Source organism: Ciona robusta, chromosome 7 (genome assembly GCF_009617815.1).
Source record: "Ciona robusta chromosome 7, ASM961781v2".
NCBI classification, from domain to species: Eukaryota; Metazoa; Chordata; class Ascidiacea; order Phlebobranchia; family Cionidae; genus Ciona; species Ciona robusta.
The window spans coordinates 3,551,151-3,571,615 of record NC_143241.1 but is presented as its reverse complement, the minus strand read 5'-3'; the positions used below and the strand labels follow the sequence as shown (position 1 = coordinate 3,571,615).

The 20,465-nt window shown below is 41.3% G+C and overlaps 2 protein-coding genes across 2 annotated transcripts in view; one reads left to right on the top strand and one right to left on the bottom strand.

Moving 5' to 3' along the window:
• Positions 1-14,711, top strand: part of LOC149733848 (forkhead box protein P4-like) — a 29,711-nt gene extending 15,000 nt beyond the window's left edge. Inside the window, 12 exon segments of the mRNA XM_089881400.1 lie at positions 17-185; positions 1,207-1,338; positions 4,695-4,782; positions 7,090-7,245; positions 8,830-9,112; positions 10,154-10,230; positions 12,210-12,311; positions 12,645-12,766; positions 13,856-13,940; positions 14,021-14,102; positions 14,105-14,250; positions 14,570-14,711. Coding sequence (XP_089737526.1) covers positions 17-185; positions 1,207-1,338; positions 4,695-4,782; positions 7,090-7,245; positions 8,830-9,112; positions 10,154-10,230; positions 12,210-12,311; positions 12,645-12,766; positions 13,856-13,940; positions 14,021-14,102; positions 14,105-14,151 — 1,343 coding nt within the window. The 3' untranslated portion in view covers positions 14,152-14,250; positions 14,570-14,711.
• Positions 14,712-15,291: 580 nt separating this feature from the next.
• Positions 15,292-20,465, bottom strand: part of LOC149733844 (protein polybromo-1-like) — a 35,796-nt gene continuing 30,622 nt past the window's right edge. The window contains exons 33-40 of the mRNA XM_089881399.1: positions 19,560-19,709; positions 18,692-18,976; positions 17,932-18,105; positions 17,274-17,439; positions 16,608-16,771; positions 16,052-16,178; positions 15,845-15,938; positions 15,292-15,681 (exon numbers count right to left, since the gene is read on the bottom strand). Of these exons, the coding sequence (XP_089737525.1) occupies positions 15,564-15,681; positions 15,845-15,938; positions 16,052-16,178; positions 16,608-16,771; positions 17,274-17,439; positions 17,932-18,105; positions 18,692-18,976; positions 19,560-19,709 (1,278 nt within the window). The 3' untranslated portion in view covers positions 15,292-15,563. The remainder of the gene's footprint in view (positions 15,682-15,844; positions 15,939-16,051; positions 16,179-16,607; positions 16,772-17,273; positions 17,440-17,931; positions 18,106-18,691; positions 18,977-19,559; positions 19,710-20,465) is intronic.

Genomic DNA, 20,465 nt, shown 5'->3' with positions numbered 1-20,465 from the left:
TCATATCGACCTCCAGCAGACATGTCACCAAGCGACATTCAGCAGCTTATATTAAAGCACGTTGCTGAAACCGCCACCCCGAAGAAAGAAACACCTATGACGTCACAAATGCAGTCGGACAAGCCGATTTCCTCCATCCGGTCACGTGATCACTCATTTAACGGGGAAACACCGAATATGAGAAGGTAAGATTTTTTTTAAACACTTTTTGTGTCAAATACATGAAATGTAAAGTGGTTCGAACTTAGATAAATGGAACTAAATTATTTTATATTTAATTGGATAGTCATTGAAACTAAGTGATAAAAGGATTCGTTCAGCTTATTTCGCATGTGAGTGCCATACAAATCAGTCAATACAAACGTGATCTATATATTGTACCCTTTCTCCCGTGCCTATTTTAAACAAGGCGTTGCGGAAAACACACGCCACAAAACCTAACAGCATGCCATGCATTATGCTGGCGTAGTTCATCAAGAGTCGGGTAGGTAGGCCACGTAATGTCGTGTAATGCGATCGTGATGCTCTGACGTATAGCAGGGCCGGTAACTTCTCCTAGTCCCACCCGAGCACAAAGGGGTGCTGTGTATATTCATTTAATCTGGCTAATTTTTAGCCCAATTCGTAGTGCGTATCAGCACGTATCCAACGCCTGTTTTAAATTTGGAAATATAATTAAAGCAGTATCTATTTTACTGTAATCCGCTTGTCGCTCCATGCTCTTACGGTTAGATTCTCCTTGGTATCTCACGCCGGCTAACTCTATTTCAACTAACCTTTTCCAACAAAGATACCGTACCCCCTTACACGTTTGTGTACCGATTTAAATAGATTGTGATCTAGTATGGGATGACTATAGCGTTCGAAACCGTTATCGCAGTTTCTCGTTTGTGGCCAGGTTATCGCATCCAAGTTCGTGGTCACATGGTGCAATAAACAATTTGTTTATGTTTACATGATATCGGTTTCTGGTCGTGTCGTGACTTGCACTTCGTGAGTAAGCCACGCCTAAAAATCGACCAGGTCATCTTAGATGCAATTTTTAAAATGGTTTCTTCTTTTTTAATAGATTCTGAAGTAGTTAGTTTGTAGCCTACACTCCAAAAAAAGACTCTCACCGGCAAATTTGGCGTGTTTTTTTTTTCTTTAAAATCAACACAGAATTTTTCATTTTTATTTTTACTGAATCGAAACACTTTTATACAGAATCTCTAGCTCGAAGTCACCCAGAGAAAATTCCCCGGACCCCCCACCAGCTCCCCAACCCCTATTTGCTCATGGGGTTTGCAAGTGGCCTGGGTGTGACGTTGAATGCCCGGACATACACACCTTTCACCGGTACGAAATAGATGTTTTATATTTAAATAGGTTACTTTATTTAAAGCCAACAAATATCTATAAAACCGTATCCTCACGACTCCCATATAGACCGTTGTGAGTTGTTCAAAAAACGATCAGAATATTTAGATATTATGTGCTAAAGGTGTCCCATCTTACCAAACAGTACTGAGTCAAAGTATTACTTAAAATCAAAACTTTGGCTTACTAACAAATGGGACGAGAAAATAGAATGATAAGGTGTCCCATTTATACCCGCCCCACTATATAAAAACACAAATATCAATGTTCTTTATACTCGAATTTATTGAACTAAATCTGATGGCGCGCGGTTTCTTATGTTCAGTCCGCATAAACATAGAAATACAATAGTTGATTAACATAGAAACAGCATAACTCGAGCCGCTCCCCGATCAAAGTAAATATTTACGCTTTGACTTGGTGTACTGACTGACTTATAACTTTATGAGTGGTTGGGAATCTTGTACAGAAGGCTAATTGTGTGATGTACAGTATATGATGAGAATTTCTCGAAAACCAAGCAGACATGTTCGGTTGTACATGATAATATCACTAATAGTTTAAATGACTGAACTCCTCTGTTTATTTTTACTAAACCAGTATAAATTCCACATGTACACACAAAACATTACAGACTGAAAATCAACATATACATTTAAACACTATAATACAGTGCGTTTCTCTTTTCCTTTGGCCACCTTAGCGAATAAATCTAAATATTTTCTGGTCGATTATTTGCAAATATATGTGTTCGTTTGCGCCGTTAAACGGTAGGCCGAGATTGGGAATTAAAATTCCCACGATGTAAAGCGGTTGTGCCGTTAACACCTCTATTTATGACGTCACTGTCGGATGCAATTAGCTGGAACTTCCTTCGAAGGTTGTTATTAAACGAGATTAAATAAAAACGGCGGCATAATAGCAGGAAAGGTGTTGAGATTATGAGATATTGCAAAAATTATTTTTTCAGTATTTGCCGCAACAGGTTAATTAAGCTTGACGAAACTTATAAAAAAAGGCGCCACCGTTAAAATGGATCGTACTGTTTTTTTTACTGCGAAACTGTTTGTGTTTTTGTAATAGGAAAATACGGTATTTCCGCTCCATTAAAACGAAGATGAAAAAATATTTAAATTCCAATAAATTTCAACAGTGGCTTGGTTTAAGTAAAGCATAAGTTTGGTTGGAAAAAAGAGCAAAGTCGTAAATAAAGTTAACGACGTTCTTTCCAGAAGTGTCGGTTTTTGCATCTTTTCCTCGCTACTCCCTAATTCGTTTTTTCCTGGTCGTAAAATTTCGCTCAAAATATTGTTTTCTTTCGCTGCGGGAGCATCACGGACAGCTCTGGTTTCCTCCGACTGCAGCAACGCTTAACTAAGTGGCGGCTCGCTTTCCTCAGTCATTACTTATTTATCCTTCGCATTCAAGCCGCGCCCGACAACAACGTGGCAATTAGCGTCCTCCGCCGGCCTCGGGTCGTGGTAATCCGGCCGTACACAAACTTCGCTCCGGGGTCGCTGCTCCGAGGTGAAATCACCGGTCACGTAGTGCCGAAATGAGCGCTTTCCGCCGCAAATTATACCATCTCGACCCGTGTACTACATAAGCGCATAATAGCGCGAGGTCTAAGCAGTGACGCAAGCATAATAAAAACATGGCCGACCACAACCAGTTTCGCTCACACACACTTGGAAATGATCTCGCCCCCAAGGTGTGCCAGTCAATGCGTAATTGACGTTTCCACCAGGACGCAGCTAATAACGGAGTCTGATCCCGTAAACCAGTTGTATCCGGATACAACTGCTTGGAGCTAAGCCAATACATACACGGCAACATGATGCGAAATTACTTGATGAATATGAACTGGTGGTTTATTGTGGGCGGCATTTTTGAGCCGTACAAGTGCCAAAATTTAGCTTTTTTTGTAATATAACTAAATTAAACATGACAGCGGTAAACGGCATATTGCGAATTGAACCAATTTGCGGAACTTGCAATATTCAGATACCCGACAATTGTAAAGTAACAATAAAGGTCTAAAATTATCGGAGATTGCGAAACGCTTGGACACCTGAAGCCAAGTTTAATTTGTTTCTCGTTACGATCAAACAGCGATTTGTGGTAAATACCGGTCGTCGCAACACCAAAGCGAAGGTCGCTCTTTCATCTAAGCAAAAGAACGTTATGTGCGGAATAAGACGCGCTAATCACAAGCTGACAACAACAGCAATTAGATGGCCGTAATTGACGGAAGTTGGCGAGCCGTTTCCGTCACCAGTCATTCTTTTATGAAAGGTGTTGCGACTCGTGTACGGCACCGCCACGGTGCTTGATATTTGCTGTCCAGCTATTATGACTCGTCGCTTCGGGCTTGCGGTGCTGTGAAACGAGCGAATCAAACGATATTAGCTTCACTTCCGTTTGAAAATAGGCGTTGAAGCGCTTTACGGTTTCGTCATCAAAGTTACAGCAAGCGACGTACGGTGGGTCCCTTTCAGCTCGAAAACGGTCGAGCACTGACGGAAGGAAAATGAATAATTGTGCTATAGGGCCATGGAGCGTACGACCTATTGATTTTGACTTGCGTCTCAATGCAAGAACCTCTTAGAAGCCGCGTACTTACGTATGCGATCTTATCCGCGTGTCAGTCTCTGTTCATTTCGGAGCGGCGACTGTCAGCGATGCCAGCGCGCGGTTTTACACTGGCCCGCCATAAAGCACAACGGTCCGGATCGCAGTGACAATGCCACCCTAGTGCCACAGTTCAGATGGAGGGTTATCGCAACAGCCCAACCCAACGTATTTATAGTGGCCGTGTATCGAGATCTATAGACACCGTAATATCGTACCGTTATGTGATGGATCATACCTGGGCAATATGCTCGCCTAAATCAGATGTTTTCTACACCCAAGCTCCCACGGGTATAGGGTGATAAAGTAAGAAACATCTGAACTGCTGCAATAACATATTAGTTCAGGACTAAAACATTCACTCCCCAACGGCTTTTCAATTTTCTTTACAATTCTACTTTCCGGTAATTCAAACTTTCGAGTTAAAATAATCTGTTCATATTAATATAGTTTTGTGGGGTAAGATGGGTCACCTTTAGCACATAATATCCAAATATCCTGACCGACTTTTAAACAATTAACAACTGTCTATTGGAGTCTTGAGGATACGGTTTTATAATTCTTTGAATGTTTTCTGTTTACCTCCACATGGGACAAGAAAAATAAGATGAAAAGGTGTCCCATTCTGTTATGTATTGTACAAGCTTGTTGTCCACCCTATATGTCAGCTTCATAACTAATTGAATTGTTTTATTTTTCAACAGTCATCTCAATCGTTCCCATAGTCTGGACGACAAAAGTACAGCACAGTGCCGTGTGCAAATGCAGGTCGTGGAGCAATTGGAAAAGCAGGTTTGGTTTTATTTTAATATTTCAATAATATTTGTTTGGCAAATGCTGGAAAGAAATTTTTTGATGTTTTTTCGGTTGGAAGTCGCTACGATTTTCCACTTCGGTAGTTGCAGAAAATCGAAGACCGCAAACGCCATGTTTATGCAATAAGCGACAGAACATGTATCGATTGAGCTGTTTGGTCTTCTCTAAATAGCACGTAGAGTCAGTGCGTATTTGGCTCAAGTTTATTAATCACACATCGGCCATTACAAGATTGAAATCCCTATTTAAATCCATTTACACGTAATCATCAAATGTAAGGTCTATATTCAGATTGTTTTCGATATACGTATAGACATTAATAACAAAACGTAGTGAAACTTAAAATAGAATGCTGATCAAAATGCCTCGGCTTGAAACATTACAGTAGCCGGCAGTTGTTTTTTATGCGCCGGCTAAGATGGCTCTTCGGTAACCTAATTCGGCATCAGAGTCCGTGTACATTTCCCCAGCACTCGTGCACTGATCCTGTTTAGCAAAGGCGTCAATTGCTGGACCAGAAGTCAGGTGCTGCTTACGCACAAGTGCACCTTCCGCGTGTAAATACTCGGCGTATACAAAACCAGTTTATTCCGCCCGAATCCGCTTTGTTTTAGCAAAATGTGACACCGGTCCTTCAGCGGGGTGCGATTTCCGCAATCGAAACGTAACGCTTGTAGTTGCCCGTTTAACACCCTTTTGTTTTGGCCCGGAAAGAATAAGAAAACCACATCTTATGAGATTTGTGTGAATTTTGTTTGGCAAGAAATCGGATAACTTGGCCTAAATTCAGCAGTTCAATTGATCCAAGCTATTTCGCCAGTTTACAACAGTCTTTATATATAATGCCGAACGGTTTGTTTGGCTGCAACTATACGGTCAATTCAGCTGAGCAAATTTTCGAATGCGGTGCTTAAAAGGATCATAAAACCAGTGCAGCAACCTGGTCAGTTTTATTTGAACGGAACTTCGAAATTTAACAAAGAATCTCCTTTAAGACGAGCTTTCCGCCGCGTTATGACGTAACACGACTCATTGTCTCGAAATAAACAAGCGGCCTGCTCGAAGGTTTATTGTGCCATAAAAGCGAATGTTTGCTAAGCCCAGGCGTGCTACAAAGGACGGTTAAATGCGACCGATTTGGCGAAGATAGGGATCGGCCTATTGTTCCTTGCGTATATCGCAATATTTATTTGTGGGGCGCACCCACGGTCGTTAAAAAGCTGCGGTAACCTACGTCTCCACTGGCTCGAAATTAAAATCGTAAATGTTTCGGTTAAGTTTTCCACAGAGTTCCAAACATTCCAGATCGATTTCAACATTTTTTATACCTTTGCTTAAACATACCTACAGTTCGTTGATATTTTGAGAGTATACTGGTAGTTTCGTTTCGGTTTCGCACAATGTTTTATGATATCCAAACGATGTTGTGTATTTTAATACAGGCATGTAGTAGGGCGGGGTAAGATGGGACATTGATAACTGTTAAATACACGATCAAAAATAGGGGTTTTGGTGCTAACGGTATCCCATCTTACCCACAGCATTATTATTTACTTCTTCCGTCACTAAAAGCGTCATAGGTTATAAATTGTATTGTGACGTCACAGCTTATGACCAGCACGTCATACGTCACTAGGATTGCTGTTGTTTTTGTTCCACACTACATATGACCTGTTGACATGTTTTCTTTTATCAGCCGACACCCAAAATGATATGGTCACTATTACAATAATCGCCCTCTAGCCTGCCTTGTTAGTTTAAATCGGGTAAATAATATCCGTTCTCAGATTCGGGGAACGGAAGATTAAACGGTTCAATCCGGTTCGCCGGTGTGTTACGTCACAATTCTGTTTGTCATCCCTTTCCTGACGTCATAATTTGTCGGGTTATTTTAAAATTAATAATCGAAAAGAAATCGAGCGAAATGAGCTTTCGGTAGGAAAACATCATTTTTCATATGCGATCGCATTTTTTGTCGTCGAGATCAAATCTTGATGTACGACGCCAAGCGCACGACACGCACAGATCGCAGGGTTGACAAACTGCACTGTGACGTAACAAAGAAGTGTTATTACCACATAATGCACATGCATTGGCCGCGCGACAGGCGAAACGAATCGGTTTATTTGCAGCGAAGATCGCGTCGTTTTTGACGAACGGTTGCGACAAAACGACAACAAAGCCCATCATTATCTTGCAATGATCTGAAAATGTTGCTGATCTATTTTTGGCTCACAATTTACAAAAGCAAATGAGATTTTTAAATCTTTTTTTTATGTCCAGCTCAACCAGGAGCGTGAACGATTGGATGCAATGACTCAACACCTCAGCGGGAAAGAACAAAAGCTTGAGACACGTGACGAACGAGTTGCCATGGATACTACAGGAATGACCAATGGAAAAGCGGAACCTTTGGAAATGCGACATCAGTCACTACCGGTAAATATTTTTTTTTAAATCTTTGAAAATGGTTTGGCAGTTATCGTTTAATTATAGACACTTGCGTGTATCGTATACAACAGCACCCGTTTTATGTCGCCATGATACTGCTGGGTGCTTAGTCAACTCCGCTGTAAAAATTTCACGAGCATAGTTCAGTGCACACGTTACTATACATACTGAAGGCCTGGGAAATTTCGGGCAAATGTTGTTGTTGTTGTCGCTATAGTCGAGAAAGGATCTTTTTGTTTCTTTAGCAGGCGAGGTGTTTATGGCACACACCGCCTAAAATGACATATACGCACCTTAAAACGGGTCGTAACGGTGACTGGCCGATTTTGCAGGCGGTCCTTCAACAAAGTGCACGTCCGTAAACACGGTTTGTACAGCAGGCAGCTTTCCCACTACCAGAAACAAACACAAAACAAAACCATTGCTTTGATCAGTAGGGCTCTTTGCATTCGTTTCAACTTTGAAATAGTTCGTGACATTTTGAATACGAATCTTCGCCGGAAGGATTCGGAACTTGGCATCTCTAAATTCCTTCAAGGTCATTAACTAAGCAAGGCCGTGGCGTCTCTGCGCTCGTGTCGAGCAGGCAGGCATTGTGTATGAGTTTCTCGAGTGTTGTCTCGTTTGTTGCCTGCCACTGTCGGTCGCTTGGAGAACGCTTGAGCCCGCGCTGATGGGCCTTGAAGACGCGACGCTAATTTTGAGCTAAACAGGGACAACAACAATTAAGCGACGCGGTAAACAGTCAAGTGCCGAAGCGGTGGCCGCCTTTGTGAGGCGAGAAGTCAACTTGACCCTGGAAGAATGGGTACAAAGCTGCGACAACACTGTAAAGATGCCGCGCGTATTGAGTGGAAGGCCGACGGTGCACAAAGCGCAGCGAGCGAGTTAAGTTAATAGCGCTGAAACTTCATTTCAAGCGGATATCGCTAATTGTTCGCACCAATATGACCCGAGCATAGCCCCGTGATATCACCGCAGATGCTCATTGAAACTTTTGCGAGTCATGGCACTCATCGAAATTGTTTATCCAGCACCTAAAACCTCTGTATCATAAACCGCGTAATGTGTTTGCATAGTCACTCTTCTAATGGCAATCTTGTGTAGTGCTTCCCTGGTTTTGATGCGGCCAGTGTTTCCAGGCAATTAACGGCAAAGTAAAACGCCTTCTCGCCCAATCTCATTAACGGCAACACTTTTCGCCTTTGTATTTTCTGTGACGTGCCTTGAAGTTCGCATCAAAATAAACTGTTTAGTTTCCTAAGTGGGATTAGTTAGGACCTGCCAACTCATCCCCGCGAAAATACCTCAAATTCCTTTTTAACTCGCCGAGATACATACCGCTCCTTGATCGAAATTATCGCACGAAGAAGTTCATTCACTGCACCTTGCGTTGACATAACGTTTAATCTTGGAAAGTGGTTCGGCCAGCTGTTGTATATAATATACCACCTCAGTGTCTGGCATTAACTTCAGTTCGCAGCTCAGCGCGAAAACAAGAGCGATTAATTACCAGTCGTGTGACATGCGCTGATGAATAATGCATTTTTAAACTGCCTTTATATATTACAGGGTCCCAACAACAACAACAACAGTCATCACGGGATGGCGCTCGCACCCTTTCCCGCCCACCCAGTGACGTCACGCACCCCTAGTACCATCAGCCTCCCATCGAGCCCCATCTCGGCCCCCCATTTAGGTGCTTTCCCTTCGACCCTATTTCCTCCAGCGACGTCTGTCCCATCTTCCCCACCTCTGTTCAACTATTTGACGAACAGTATGACGTCGGGATCACGTGACGCAATGTCCCAAGCCTCGAAACGACGTCACTCGGCTGCTGTGCCCATATCGACAGGTATGTTCGTATTTTTGCACCGTATATCGCGCTCGGCGGTCGATTACCCAATATACACATCGCATTAGCATCGTGCAGTACTAGAGCTTTAAAAATAACCCTAACCTTAGAAGAACAAGTGCTCATAGTTCAAAGTACTTGTCCTAGTGACCGCAAAACCGGACCGTTGAAACTCAATTAAAACCTCTTCTTGCGTGCAATCGATTTGAACACGGAAGAAGACTTATGGGCCCGGTCGAGCTGACCTGACTTTTTAATTGAAACCCTGCGATCCATCGCCGCAGCATCAGCTTTATTTGTTTGCATAATAAATGAACCATTAGTAGTCGCTGTCGCGGTGCCGGGCAAGGATTAGGGTTGGCACAACGCACAAACAAACCTAGGCGTCTAAATTTCTCCTCATGACGTCACCGGCATAAACGTGCCCACTGCAACACGCTAATCCAGTAAAAGGTGGACGCCGAATTTGCTCGCAGAATAATTCGATTTGATTCCAATTTAAGCGAACGTCGGACCGCCTTTCGAATTTTAATGGCTCTGTTATAAAAGTGCCGTCGCATGCATGTTGTTGTCGGTCATTAATAATGTATGGACTGTTTTTGACTTTAAATAATGCATTTTCGAGTCGCTTATTAAGAAGATTCCAGACTTCTCAAAACGCCCCGCGATTCAGCACCAGCAAGCAAGCGCATCCTTCTATTACGTCACAATAAACGCGCGACCACGGCGATGACGAGCCAACCCAGGGGGTCCGACCTTCGAGTTCAAACGAAAAAACAGAATCCCTATTTCTTACTTTTTACGATCCCCCCCCGCATTTTCCGCATTATTATAACACAAGAACCGACAACATCCTCTGCCTCAGAATAATCCCTGGGGAGCCGATTATAGCCGCCAGATGTACAGTGTGAAGTTTACATCTTAATTAACGTTAACCCTGTTTATGGCTTCTGCCCGCATATTTCGTGCCATTTGCTGATATTGTTATTGTAACACAAACATGTATGATTTACAGCTTTTAAAAGGAATCTTTTTTACCAGATCTCTCCCAGAATCAGGAGTTCTACAGAAACGCTGACGTCAGACCCCCCTTCACCTACGCCTCACTGATACGACAGGTAACATAAAAATAATATAACAACGCGTGAAATTATGACACTTTCCAAAAATAGCATTTTTTAGTATTGCTAACCTTTCCGTCTTTTTTAAGTCAGGTACAGTTTAAACAAACGAGCAATACTCGCAATTGTAATACTTACCCCATCACAAAACCGTTACACTTTTTCGCCAATAAAAATGCATTATAACGATACGCCTTAATTTAAGTCGCGTTGTTGCAAAATGCAAAACTCGAGTCGTGGTCGGAATAAATTACGACGTAATGTCGGACCCGGATGTGGAGTTTCACTAACCTGGCTTGTCGCATACCATCGATCTACGATTAAGATGCCAAGACCGCGAAACTTCGACTTGGCGACCCCACGAGCTGTAAGGTGCGGACATTAATATTTAATCGTTGCTCGGCCGCGTGGAAGTAAACACGACGCCTTGGTAATCCCATTTCTGGGGTGTCGCTGCGGCTCATTTGCATAATCAGCTGTCACAATGCATAAGGCCTTATTACGCGTGGAGACGGGCATAAGGCGCCACATTCGTACTGAATTCAATTAAAATCAATTAAGGTGTTTAATATATAGCATTACTGTCGTTATTTGCCAAGCATTGATTTGATGCTCTAAGGGATATTGCATATTAGAGGCCTTACTCTTTCTCTCGAAACTCCGTAATAATTTCGTCAAGAGCAATATCAGATGTCATATATTACTCACGCGTCGAGGACTAATGGAACATTTTGTATGCAAGCCGTTGTGTGTTTGGACGGGAAGTCCAGACTTCCAAACAACAGATATTTTGTATTTACTATCAGCATGCACTCATTGTTTCGAGGCGGCGTTTGGGCGAAAATGACAACTTTCGACGGGGTGCAATCAGTCACAGAACGCACAGGTCCATTGCCAACACGGTTGTCGCTTTCCGGCGCAGCTGCAGACACTGTTTTCGTCCGTCTCCCGGACGCCGCTGTTTACCAACAAGCCTGCAGTGTGTGTGGCTTCCATCGGTCCGGGGATCGCGGCCGGAGCCTGCCGGGCGTGAAATTAGATGCCCTCCGCTAATGGATCGCACACACAGCAGCGAAGGGTTATCGCTGGGAGCCGGAATTTTGAGAATTCGCTAACTTGTTCTGCCACCGTGCGGAAAGCGGTACATCATCGCCTCGTGGGAAACGAAGGCTAGTAGAAAACCCGATGTTCGTGTATGGTTTAGTTAACACGACTTGAAGGTCGGCTAAATACCAACTGTATGTTACTATTTACGTACAACGATAATCAGTGTATATACAAAAAGCAAGACACCTAGAAAATATATTATTATTCGGTTGAATTTGTTGCTGGTTACAGTACATACAGATCATTTTCTGAGTTAACCTTCTAGAAATTTGTTAAAATCTTTACCTTGAACTTTAAACAAAGCTTTACGCTTACCGTTGAGTCATTACACGGCACGCAAATGTTTTGGTGCGTAGCAAATGCCGCGGCTTCTCATGTGCACAAGCGCAAAAAGAAAACCAACAAACACCAAGCTATTTCGAGCACCGCCGCCGGAATTTTACGCTCGATCTCCCGCCGAAATAAACACAATCGCCCGAGCCTTTCAACTTCAAACGGGGGCGGCGAAATTGAAACTTAATTTAAAGAAATCAATTTTAAGATGAAAGGCTCTGTCGATGTTTCGATTCGGCAGCAGTACACAAATAACGCACCCGTGTCGCTAGCAACCCGAGGAGTAACCAATCCGAAATTTTAGCATTCTACTTGCCCTAGACTTCCGGATCGAAAGTAATTAGAATCCGGTTTGGTTTTGCACTAACTTTTAAAACACAAGATAAGCCACTAAATTACAAAATGTTCCAATTTTTACAACCAAAGTCATTTTTAATACGTTGGTACTAAAATATAGATTGACTTTTCAATAACTTTATCTATAAGTGAAACTTATAGTGTATAACTATATGTTTCATAAAAATCTTAATTTTTAGGCTGTTTTGGAGGCGCCCGACCACCAGATGACGCTAAACGAGATCTACAACTGGTTTCAGAAAAAGTTCGCTTATTTTAGAAGAAATGCCCCAACATGGAAGGTATTTATGGCAACCTTGTTAAAAAAATAAGTGTATTATAATGAAAAGTGTGCAATTTAAAAAGGGTCAATTTCTAAATTCTAAATTTTGAAAAGATTATGTCAATATCAAGCGAGCAAGTTATGTACAGATTTTCCCTCTTACCACAGTGGTGTAAATTTTGAATTTGTAATTTATTTTCTGAATAAGTCATAAATTCGATGGTTGGAACGGGCCGGGTCCGTGGAAAACTAGGTCGTGGGTAAATGTTGGGGGTTTCCCAGCTTTCCGGGGGGGGGGGCAAATCCTGATAATAAAGACTGGTCCAAGTTTAAGGCCATATTGTGTGCCCAGAACGCTGTGAGACACAATTTGAGTCTGCACAAGTGCTTTGTGCGCGTTGAGAACGTAAAAGGAGCGGTCTGGACCGTCGATGAGAACGAATACCAGAAGAGGAGACCCCAGAAGTTCTCCGGGTACGGCCCTCTAGCGACCGCTGCTTTTGGCTGTTTGTTGCCTCTAGATGACGCTGCCGCATTAGCTGTTGTGAACGTGCTTTTGCTTTTGGGTGTTGCTTCTTTTCCCTGCATTCTCCTAACGCTTCGCCTACTAACTCATTAACAGCGCGTCATTAACATTAGTCAGATAAAGCGCAAGGGCGAGAGAATCGATTGAGCTCCATATAACACAGCATATACAGTACAAGAGAGAAAATACGGCCAAACAGTGCAACACCCCTCACGCACCACCCAACAGGCAGATTCTGAACAGAAAACAGGGCCATCAAACGTACTTTTGGAATAGAGTAGCTTGCGTGCCTTCAGCAAAGCGAGTGACTGTCTTTGTGTCGTCACAGAGCGCGATCCGCACCAACCTGTCCCTGCATAAATGCTTTCGGAGGTGTGAGGACGTGATGGGATCGTACTGGACCGTAGACGACCAGGAGTTCCGCAAGGGCCGGCACTTGAAGCGCGGCAGGCCGCGGAAGTACGACGAACGCGAGCGTCCCCAGTAAGAACCATTCACATCCGACCACTGTCCGACCGCGTTCGCCTTTTCGCCGGCCCCAAAAACAGTGTTGACCGCTACAATTTTACAGAAAACTTAAAAACCGTTGGTCATCACTCGACGTCTCGCCGGCGAATTTGCAAACGCGCGCGCACCAATTAGATTTAGAGGCCAGGTAGCAACTTATTAGAGGCCAGGTAGCAACCGATCCTGCAATCGGTATTAATTTGCCAGCACTCACACCAGACCACCCAATCCCTTGCTTCACTCTTTCCTGCATGAACCGCATTGCTTGCATGCTTTTTTAATTTGAATGCCGTACAGTGTTGCTCCCAATTGCTTGCTATGTGTGATTCCACAAATTAGCATGCTCACTCAACATGTAACTTATCATAACTAAAGTAATTTGTGCCATACGTTCCAAATTGCCAACTTAGTTGATTTAAAACCAAAACCAACCGCATATTATCAACAAACTAAACTAACACTACAGTTTTATGAATCTAGCAATAAAATGATTTTCACGATATTCAGTTCTAACTTTCCCTCTACTTTAGGAGTCCAGCAATTCGCAACCGTATCGAAACTCCGTCATCTGCTAGTTTCTATAGCAACCCAGCAATGAACCTTGCAACCATGCAGGTATGCATATGATTCAATATAAAAAATTATCAAACTAATTTATACACCGGTCATTCCCTATTACAAATATACATTCACAGATGGCTCTAGGTGAAAACCCTTTCAACCAAGCACAGCTTGTAAGTCAGGCAGCAATGTTTGGTGGAACCCCTAGCCCTTACGGAGCTTTTTTACCCAGCGGGTTCACACTTGGCCACAGTATGTCTGCTGATCCATCGATATCAATGGACCAGGAAAACCAGAATATGTCTGGAGCCAGGATCACTAGTATCTCCCCAACATCGAGTAATCACAGCCTCAAAGATGATAAGTGAGTTTTGTTTCGCCGTTGTATGTTCTAATTTTGACTATACTGCGTTGTTTTTTTATAATATTAATAATAACGGGTAAATGATAACTTCTGATCTGTCACGGAAACCATTTGCTGGTCCCCGCCATTTTGTGTACCTCGCGAACATGTTTGTCAATTAAAATACTGTTTGTTTGTCAGTACGACCACTTTTTGTGTTTTCCAGAAGTTTTTAGTCCACGAACATTTGTAGTCTACAACGTAGACACTAAGTCTCGTTGGGCGGGTTGCAAATTATCATGAACAATAAAATAATTCCTTCCCGTATTTTTTGCAGCAGAGAATACGTGTCGCAGTTCAAAGGCACCGGGAAGCTTGACAACCAGTCAGAACCGGTTCCATCCAGTCACTCCATGGAGAATCCTTACCACTCGCCCAGACCGAACAAAATGGAGACAAACGAATCAAACCAGTACAGGGGAAGTCCCGTGCGATCACGTGACGACGACGCAGAAGCCAGCGGTGGCTCCATGCTCTCTGACGCCTCCGCCGGCGAGGACACCGACAAGCCGATGAACCTGCAGAACCTCACAAATGGGGACTCGCCGTCCCTCCAACAGAGACCGGGCATGCTTTCGGCCAGAGGCTCATTCACCATGCTGCACGATCAGTCAGCAGCCGAATAGACATTTTAGACAATCGTTTTCCCTTCGGGACAATGTCGCGTACATAGTAGCCGGAATTTATCCAAGACCCGACTGCGCAATCCCAATTAGCGAACACATTACCCTAAAAATTCGAAGCCAACACAGTTCACAAGGGTGCTTCCCAAAATGCCGTTCAAGTGACCCTATATACGTATGTTCCACGCCATGCGGCGGTGCTCCCTGCAATAATAGTGTGGTGCTGTAGCCAAGTAGTAGACCCACAAACCTAGTTGATTTCTGTCGTGTTTTCAGTTGTTTCGTGCTCACCCCGCAGTATGAGGGGACTTTTGTGCTTGTTTGCGTTTTTCGGTGCGCAGATTTCAAGGTGCCTGCCGCCATGGTATCACCACGGAAGTTTTACCAGGATGTGTACTAACATAACACGACACAAAACAAAAATAACAATTGTGTTAGCTTTATGTTACAGGTATTTATGAAAGGTTTGAGACAAAATGTTCCGGCCATGTAAAAGACAGTATGTCGGATACAAAATGTCCTATATTTTATCGGGAAGTGTACTAACACAACAGGGACACATGCAACTATTAAGAAGTTTCAATTCATATTTTACATTATTTGCAAAGCTGAAGTTTTTTTGCTCCGTGTAAATATGTCTTTCACACACATCTAGAAACTATTCTTGATGGCAAACGCATCCTTCAGCATTAAATCACGTAATGCCCACAGAGCTGACTTGGTTGTCTCATATCTAGCCTTCCCGTTTGCAAGCCAGTGGACTGGTAGTCTACAAACAAATCAAATGTTATTACAGTTCCGAAAAAATAGACACAGCAGAGGAGAGATCAATTAAAAACCAATTACAGATTTGGGAATAGTTACCAGTAAAACACATAGGGATTTACCAGGTTGAAAATATGATCAAATATACAAAATATGCCGTTACTTACTTTTCTTCCTCTTCCTTGGTAAGCAAGACATCACGTTCTCTCACTTTTAATGTTCGATTCCAGTTGCTCAGAGTCTTGCTGCCTTTTTCTAATCCTGAAAATGAGAGAATAAACTTCAAGGAGAGAAAAAACAGGATATTCTAAAAAAAAATCCAAAAATTAAAAGCAAAAAAAAAAACAAACAGTGTAAATATATTAGCAATTCACCTTCTATGTATCTTAGATAAGCCTCTGAATGCATAACACGCTGAGCTTTTGGTGGTGGCTGAAGAAATAGGGGCCCTCTTTTAACACGGTGACGTTCTGCTATACTTGCTGGTGGTGGTTGTGGTACCTGTGGATTTAAAATGTGGATATTCTGATTGTCTGACAGTGTTGCACTGTGGTACGGGCACCCTTTGTAGATTGTAGGGTATTTGTTTATTTAGGGTAAAAGTGATCACTGTTTTGAGCGCGTGTTCTTTGGAAAAACATTTAACAGTCATTGCTTCAACCCAGTGGTCACTAACCGTTTTTAAATTGCCAAACATAGTAAAAAAACAATCGAGCAGAAAGGAAAATATGTGGTAATTCGTCAGCAGGCAACATTTGTATAAAACAGAACTTTGTATTATAGCGACTGTCGTTGCCCCCTGACACAAAAAGTTCCATTCATTACTTCTGAAAATTACCTATCATGTATAATATGTGTTAAGTGTTAAAATATGGGAAGTTTTTTGGGGAAAAAGGAGTTCAAATTTTCATGTTTAGTCGTTGTTCTTACCGTTCCAATAGTCTGTGGAGGATAAACTATTCCAGTTGGTGTTTGGGTGTAAGGTGCCATACCAGGGGTGTAACCATGTTGTGGGGTGCCATCTGCATTGAGTTGTGGTCGCTGTTGTTGTTGTTGTATGAGTGGGTACTGTGGGGTTTGCTGGTATGGTAGTCCTGTGGGGTTAAAGGTTTAAGTTGCTGTAGATTTTTAGTGGAAAAAAAGTTTTAACATATTTTGGTTTAGACTTGAGCAGTGTGCGTGGGGTAGAATAGTACATCAGTAGTTCTTAGGATTTTGGAAAATTTTGGTAGGACGTCCAGGAAGAAAATAACAAACCAAATTTATTTAACAAACCAAAAAGTATTTAGTGGTTGGTGTGCATGCCTCATATAGTTGCCCTGCAGGACGTTGCTACCATTATGGGAGAACCTGTCTTTGATCAAAACACTGAACGACAACTGCTTCTTTTTAGTGGTTGTTTTTAAATTGCCAGCCATATTTAAAAAACAAATCTAATTTGTCACCCATTTCATTAAAAAATGCCACCCACAAAGATACAGGTATGATAACTCAGGGGGATTATGAAACAGAACATTTGTGTTACAAGACTGTCGTTGCCCCACCACACAAGAATAAAGCATTAGATTTATTTAGTCATCCAAGATTAATAATCACCTGGTGGAATGGTGGTTGTTGGAGTAACGACTTCATCATCTTTCTTCTTTTTCTTCTTCCTACCAGTAAGTCTTCCCTCTGCCTCCGCACGAGCTGTTTTCTCCCGAGCTCTCTCCTCGTACTCGTGTTTCTCGTCTTCATCCAAATTCCTCCATTCCTCACCAACCTTTATTGGAAGATGTAAAAGTGAAATAAAACTGGAAACACTGGAACGTCAGCCAACAAAAACAGAACTATTGATCAAGAAATACCCAAATACCAGTTATAGTGATGGCAATTGGTATTTACATCAAAGTACACTGTATTGTCAAGAAGAAAACTGCAAATTTTTAGTTTATTTTGATGTCAACACCCAGTTTTGATTACTAACTGTTTCTAAAATTCACGAACACATTGGAAAAGTCACTTTAAATGGCTGGAAAACTAATGAGGCAATTAACATAAACTATTCATGTGCTGTTTTTGCTAGGAAATAATACAGTATAAGAAATGGCTCATTGGTAAAACACATTACTTTTTACTTCGTTGCAATTACATTAACGCAATAACAAAAGGTTAATATATATTCAAAAATTGTACATTGTAAATTTCCGTTAGTGCAGGCAGAAACAACACTGTACATATACTAAGCAGACTTCACATTCCAAACAACACTCACCAATTTACTGATGTCTCCAAATGGAAGATCAGGGTTGTCAGCTCTCACTTTAGGATGACAATGACTTGCAAATAATATGTAACCTGTTGAGTGGCCTCCCCTACCCTTCTTCTTAGGTGGGGGGGTGGCTACAGATTCAGGTCGAACCGATGATGGCCTGCTGCTGTCTGGAGACTGTGCATGAGGTGGTTTTAGTTTCTAATTTATTAATTTAACTTTTTTTGTTTATAATATATATAAGTATATACTTTTAATATATAAGAAAAGATATTACAAAACATTTTAAACCAATATGCTTGTTTTAAAATCTTTTTTTTTTTGATATACGACATAATATTATACAGCAAACAAATGTATTTTTTTGATGAATAATTTTAAATCAAACAGGCTTAAATTATTATACTAGGTAAATAGAGATTGCACTGTGCATTGTGTGGTTCAGTGTTTCACATTTTTTTTTCAACTTTGGCAAAATCTGAAGTTACATGGACAAAATGCAATTACACTCATAGGCAACAAACATAGGGGACCTAATTGATTAACGTGGAAAATGTAGTATATTTTGGCTCTGCTTGTGTGTATGGACACCTTATAACAGGGTTAATCTATGTTAGGCCTAAAATTGGGCTGCTTAAACACATGATGCCACTCTAGCCCAATGTTAAGGCTATGGTTTATTCATTGTATCACATAAACAAGTAACACAAAATATTGTAACCTATTTTAAACTGTTTTTCTATTTTCTATCTAAACCATTTACCTGCACTCCAGGGTTAGGGGTGATCATAGCAGGATGTGGGGATGATGAATACACCATGTGGGGTGAGTTTTGGTAGTTAGCAACCCCTGGATGGGGTGAGGGGTAGCCTTGATACTGCTGTTGTTGTAGGTAAGGTCTTGCCGCACCATCTATGGCACCTTGAGCGAACTGTTGTGGGTATGTATGGTAGGCAGGTTGAACTATCATCTGTGGTTGGCCATACACAGCTTGTTGGTGGTATGGTTGGCTGGGTGGTTGGTTTACGTAACCAGAACCTGGTATTGGCTGGAAAAGCAGGGTATACATAATTAAATACATTGTCAATGATTGTAATGTATTTTTTTATACAGTATTTTTCTATGAATATGAATTTTGTTAATACTAGTGAACAAATTTACAGATGTTCATTTAAAATTAAAAAAAATAACTTTGAGAGTGTTTGTTTTAGAAGCAGTAAGCCGCAAATGACAGTTCATAAGTATACATGGTAAAAAAAAAATTTGCAGTATAATTGAATGAACTGAATTAAAAGCACTAAGCTAATATCCACACAGTAAGTACAACTAAGCATGAGTGTATTTGCTGGTTTATGTAACGGAACATAGTATTGGCTAGGCAAGCCTTTTGGTTACAATTGGGTACACACATGGTCAATCTAATGTAGTCATTAATACATTTTTTATGATTTCTGTCAAAAAAATATAAACAAATTTTCACTGATGCTTGTTATAAACCAGTATTAGGTTTGCTAATTTTTTACCTATAATTAAATCACGGCATAATTTACTACTCACTAAATACATATAAGCAGACAGCTTTTATATAAACACACAGTCAATAAACTTAGCATTAGTGAATTTTAAATCACCTCATTAACTGCAAACTTCTGTTCTTTTTGTTGCTTTGCGATTTGCTCACGTTGTTTCATGTCTTCTTGTACAAGTTGTACAAGGGAAGGCGACAACACGTTCTCTGGTGTGAACGGTTTCTTGAAGTAGTAGTACTCATAGTCTACAACCTGTGGTAGGAGGGTGTGGTAACTGTGCAACGCATATACTTTGGTGGAAAACTGTAAGACACTGAACCGCATTTGCTTAAAGGCAATTGATAGTTGCTCCAACCCAGTGGTCACTAATGGGTTGCCCAAATTATCAGCAACACATACAAAAAAAGAATAAATAAATACCTACAAAGTAACATACTTGGTAACTCGTAAGCTGGCACAAGGTGCATGAAACAGAACACCTGTGTTATAACACCTGTCGTTTTCTGACCTCGCGAGAATAAAGTAAGTTACATTCATTCATCTACGACATAAGTTGGTAGCATTGTTTGTCTATGATATTCATCATTTAACATATTGGTACTGCCTTGGAAAAAAATGAATTCCAATTCCTTTCTAATTCATTCTATATGGGGTCCTTAAGAACCTAGGATTTAGGCCTGTGGAAGTTATTAACCTGGCTAGTACTATACTGATATTCACTCAACATATACTTGATGCTTTGCTTAGATAAACTGTGTTACTTACTGTACATGAATCCCATTCTAAATAAAACTTCTTTCTCTGTTTTTGAAATAAAAGTTCGGTATTTATAATTTAGAAGGTTAACATTAAAATAATTAAATGACCAAACACTAAAAATTATATCTATGCTTTTTTAAACTGCTAACATAAAACTATTATATTACTTATCGACTGAGGACACACTAATAATCAAGTTAGCATGGACACTGGCATGGCTGTATGTAAGCCTAACCTAACTTGCTATAA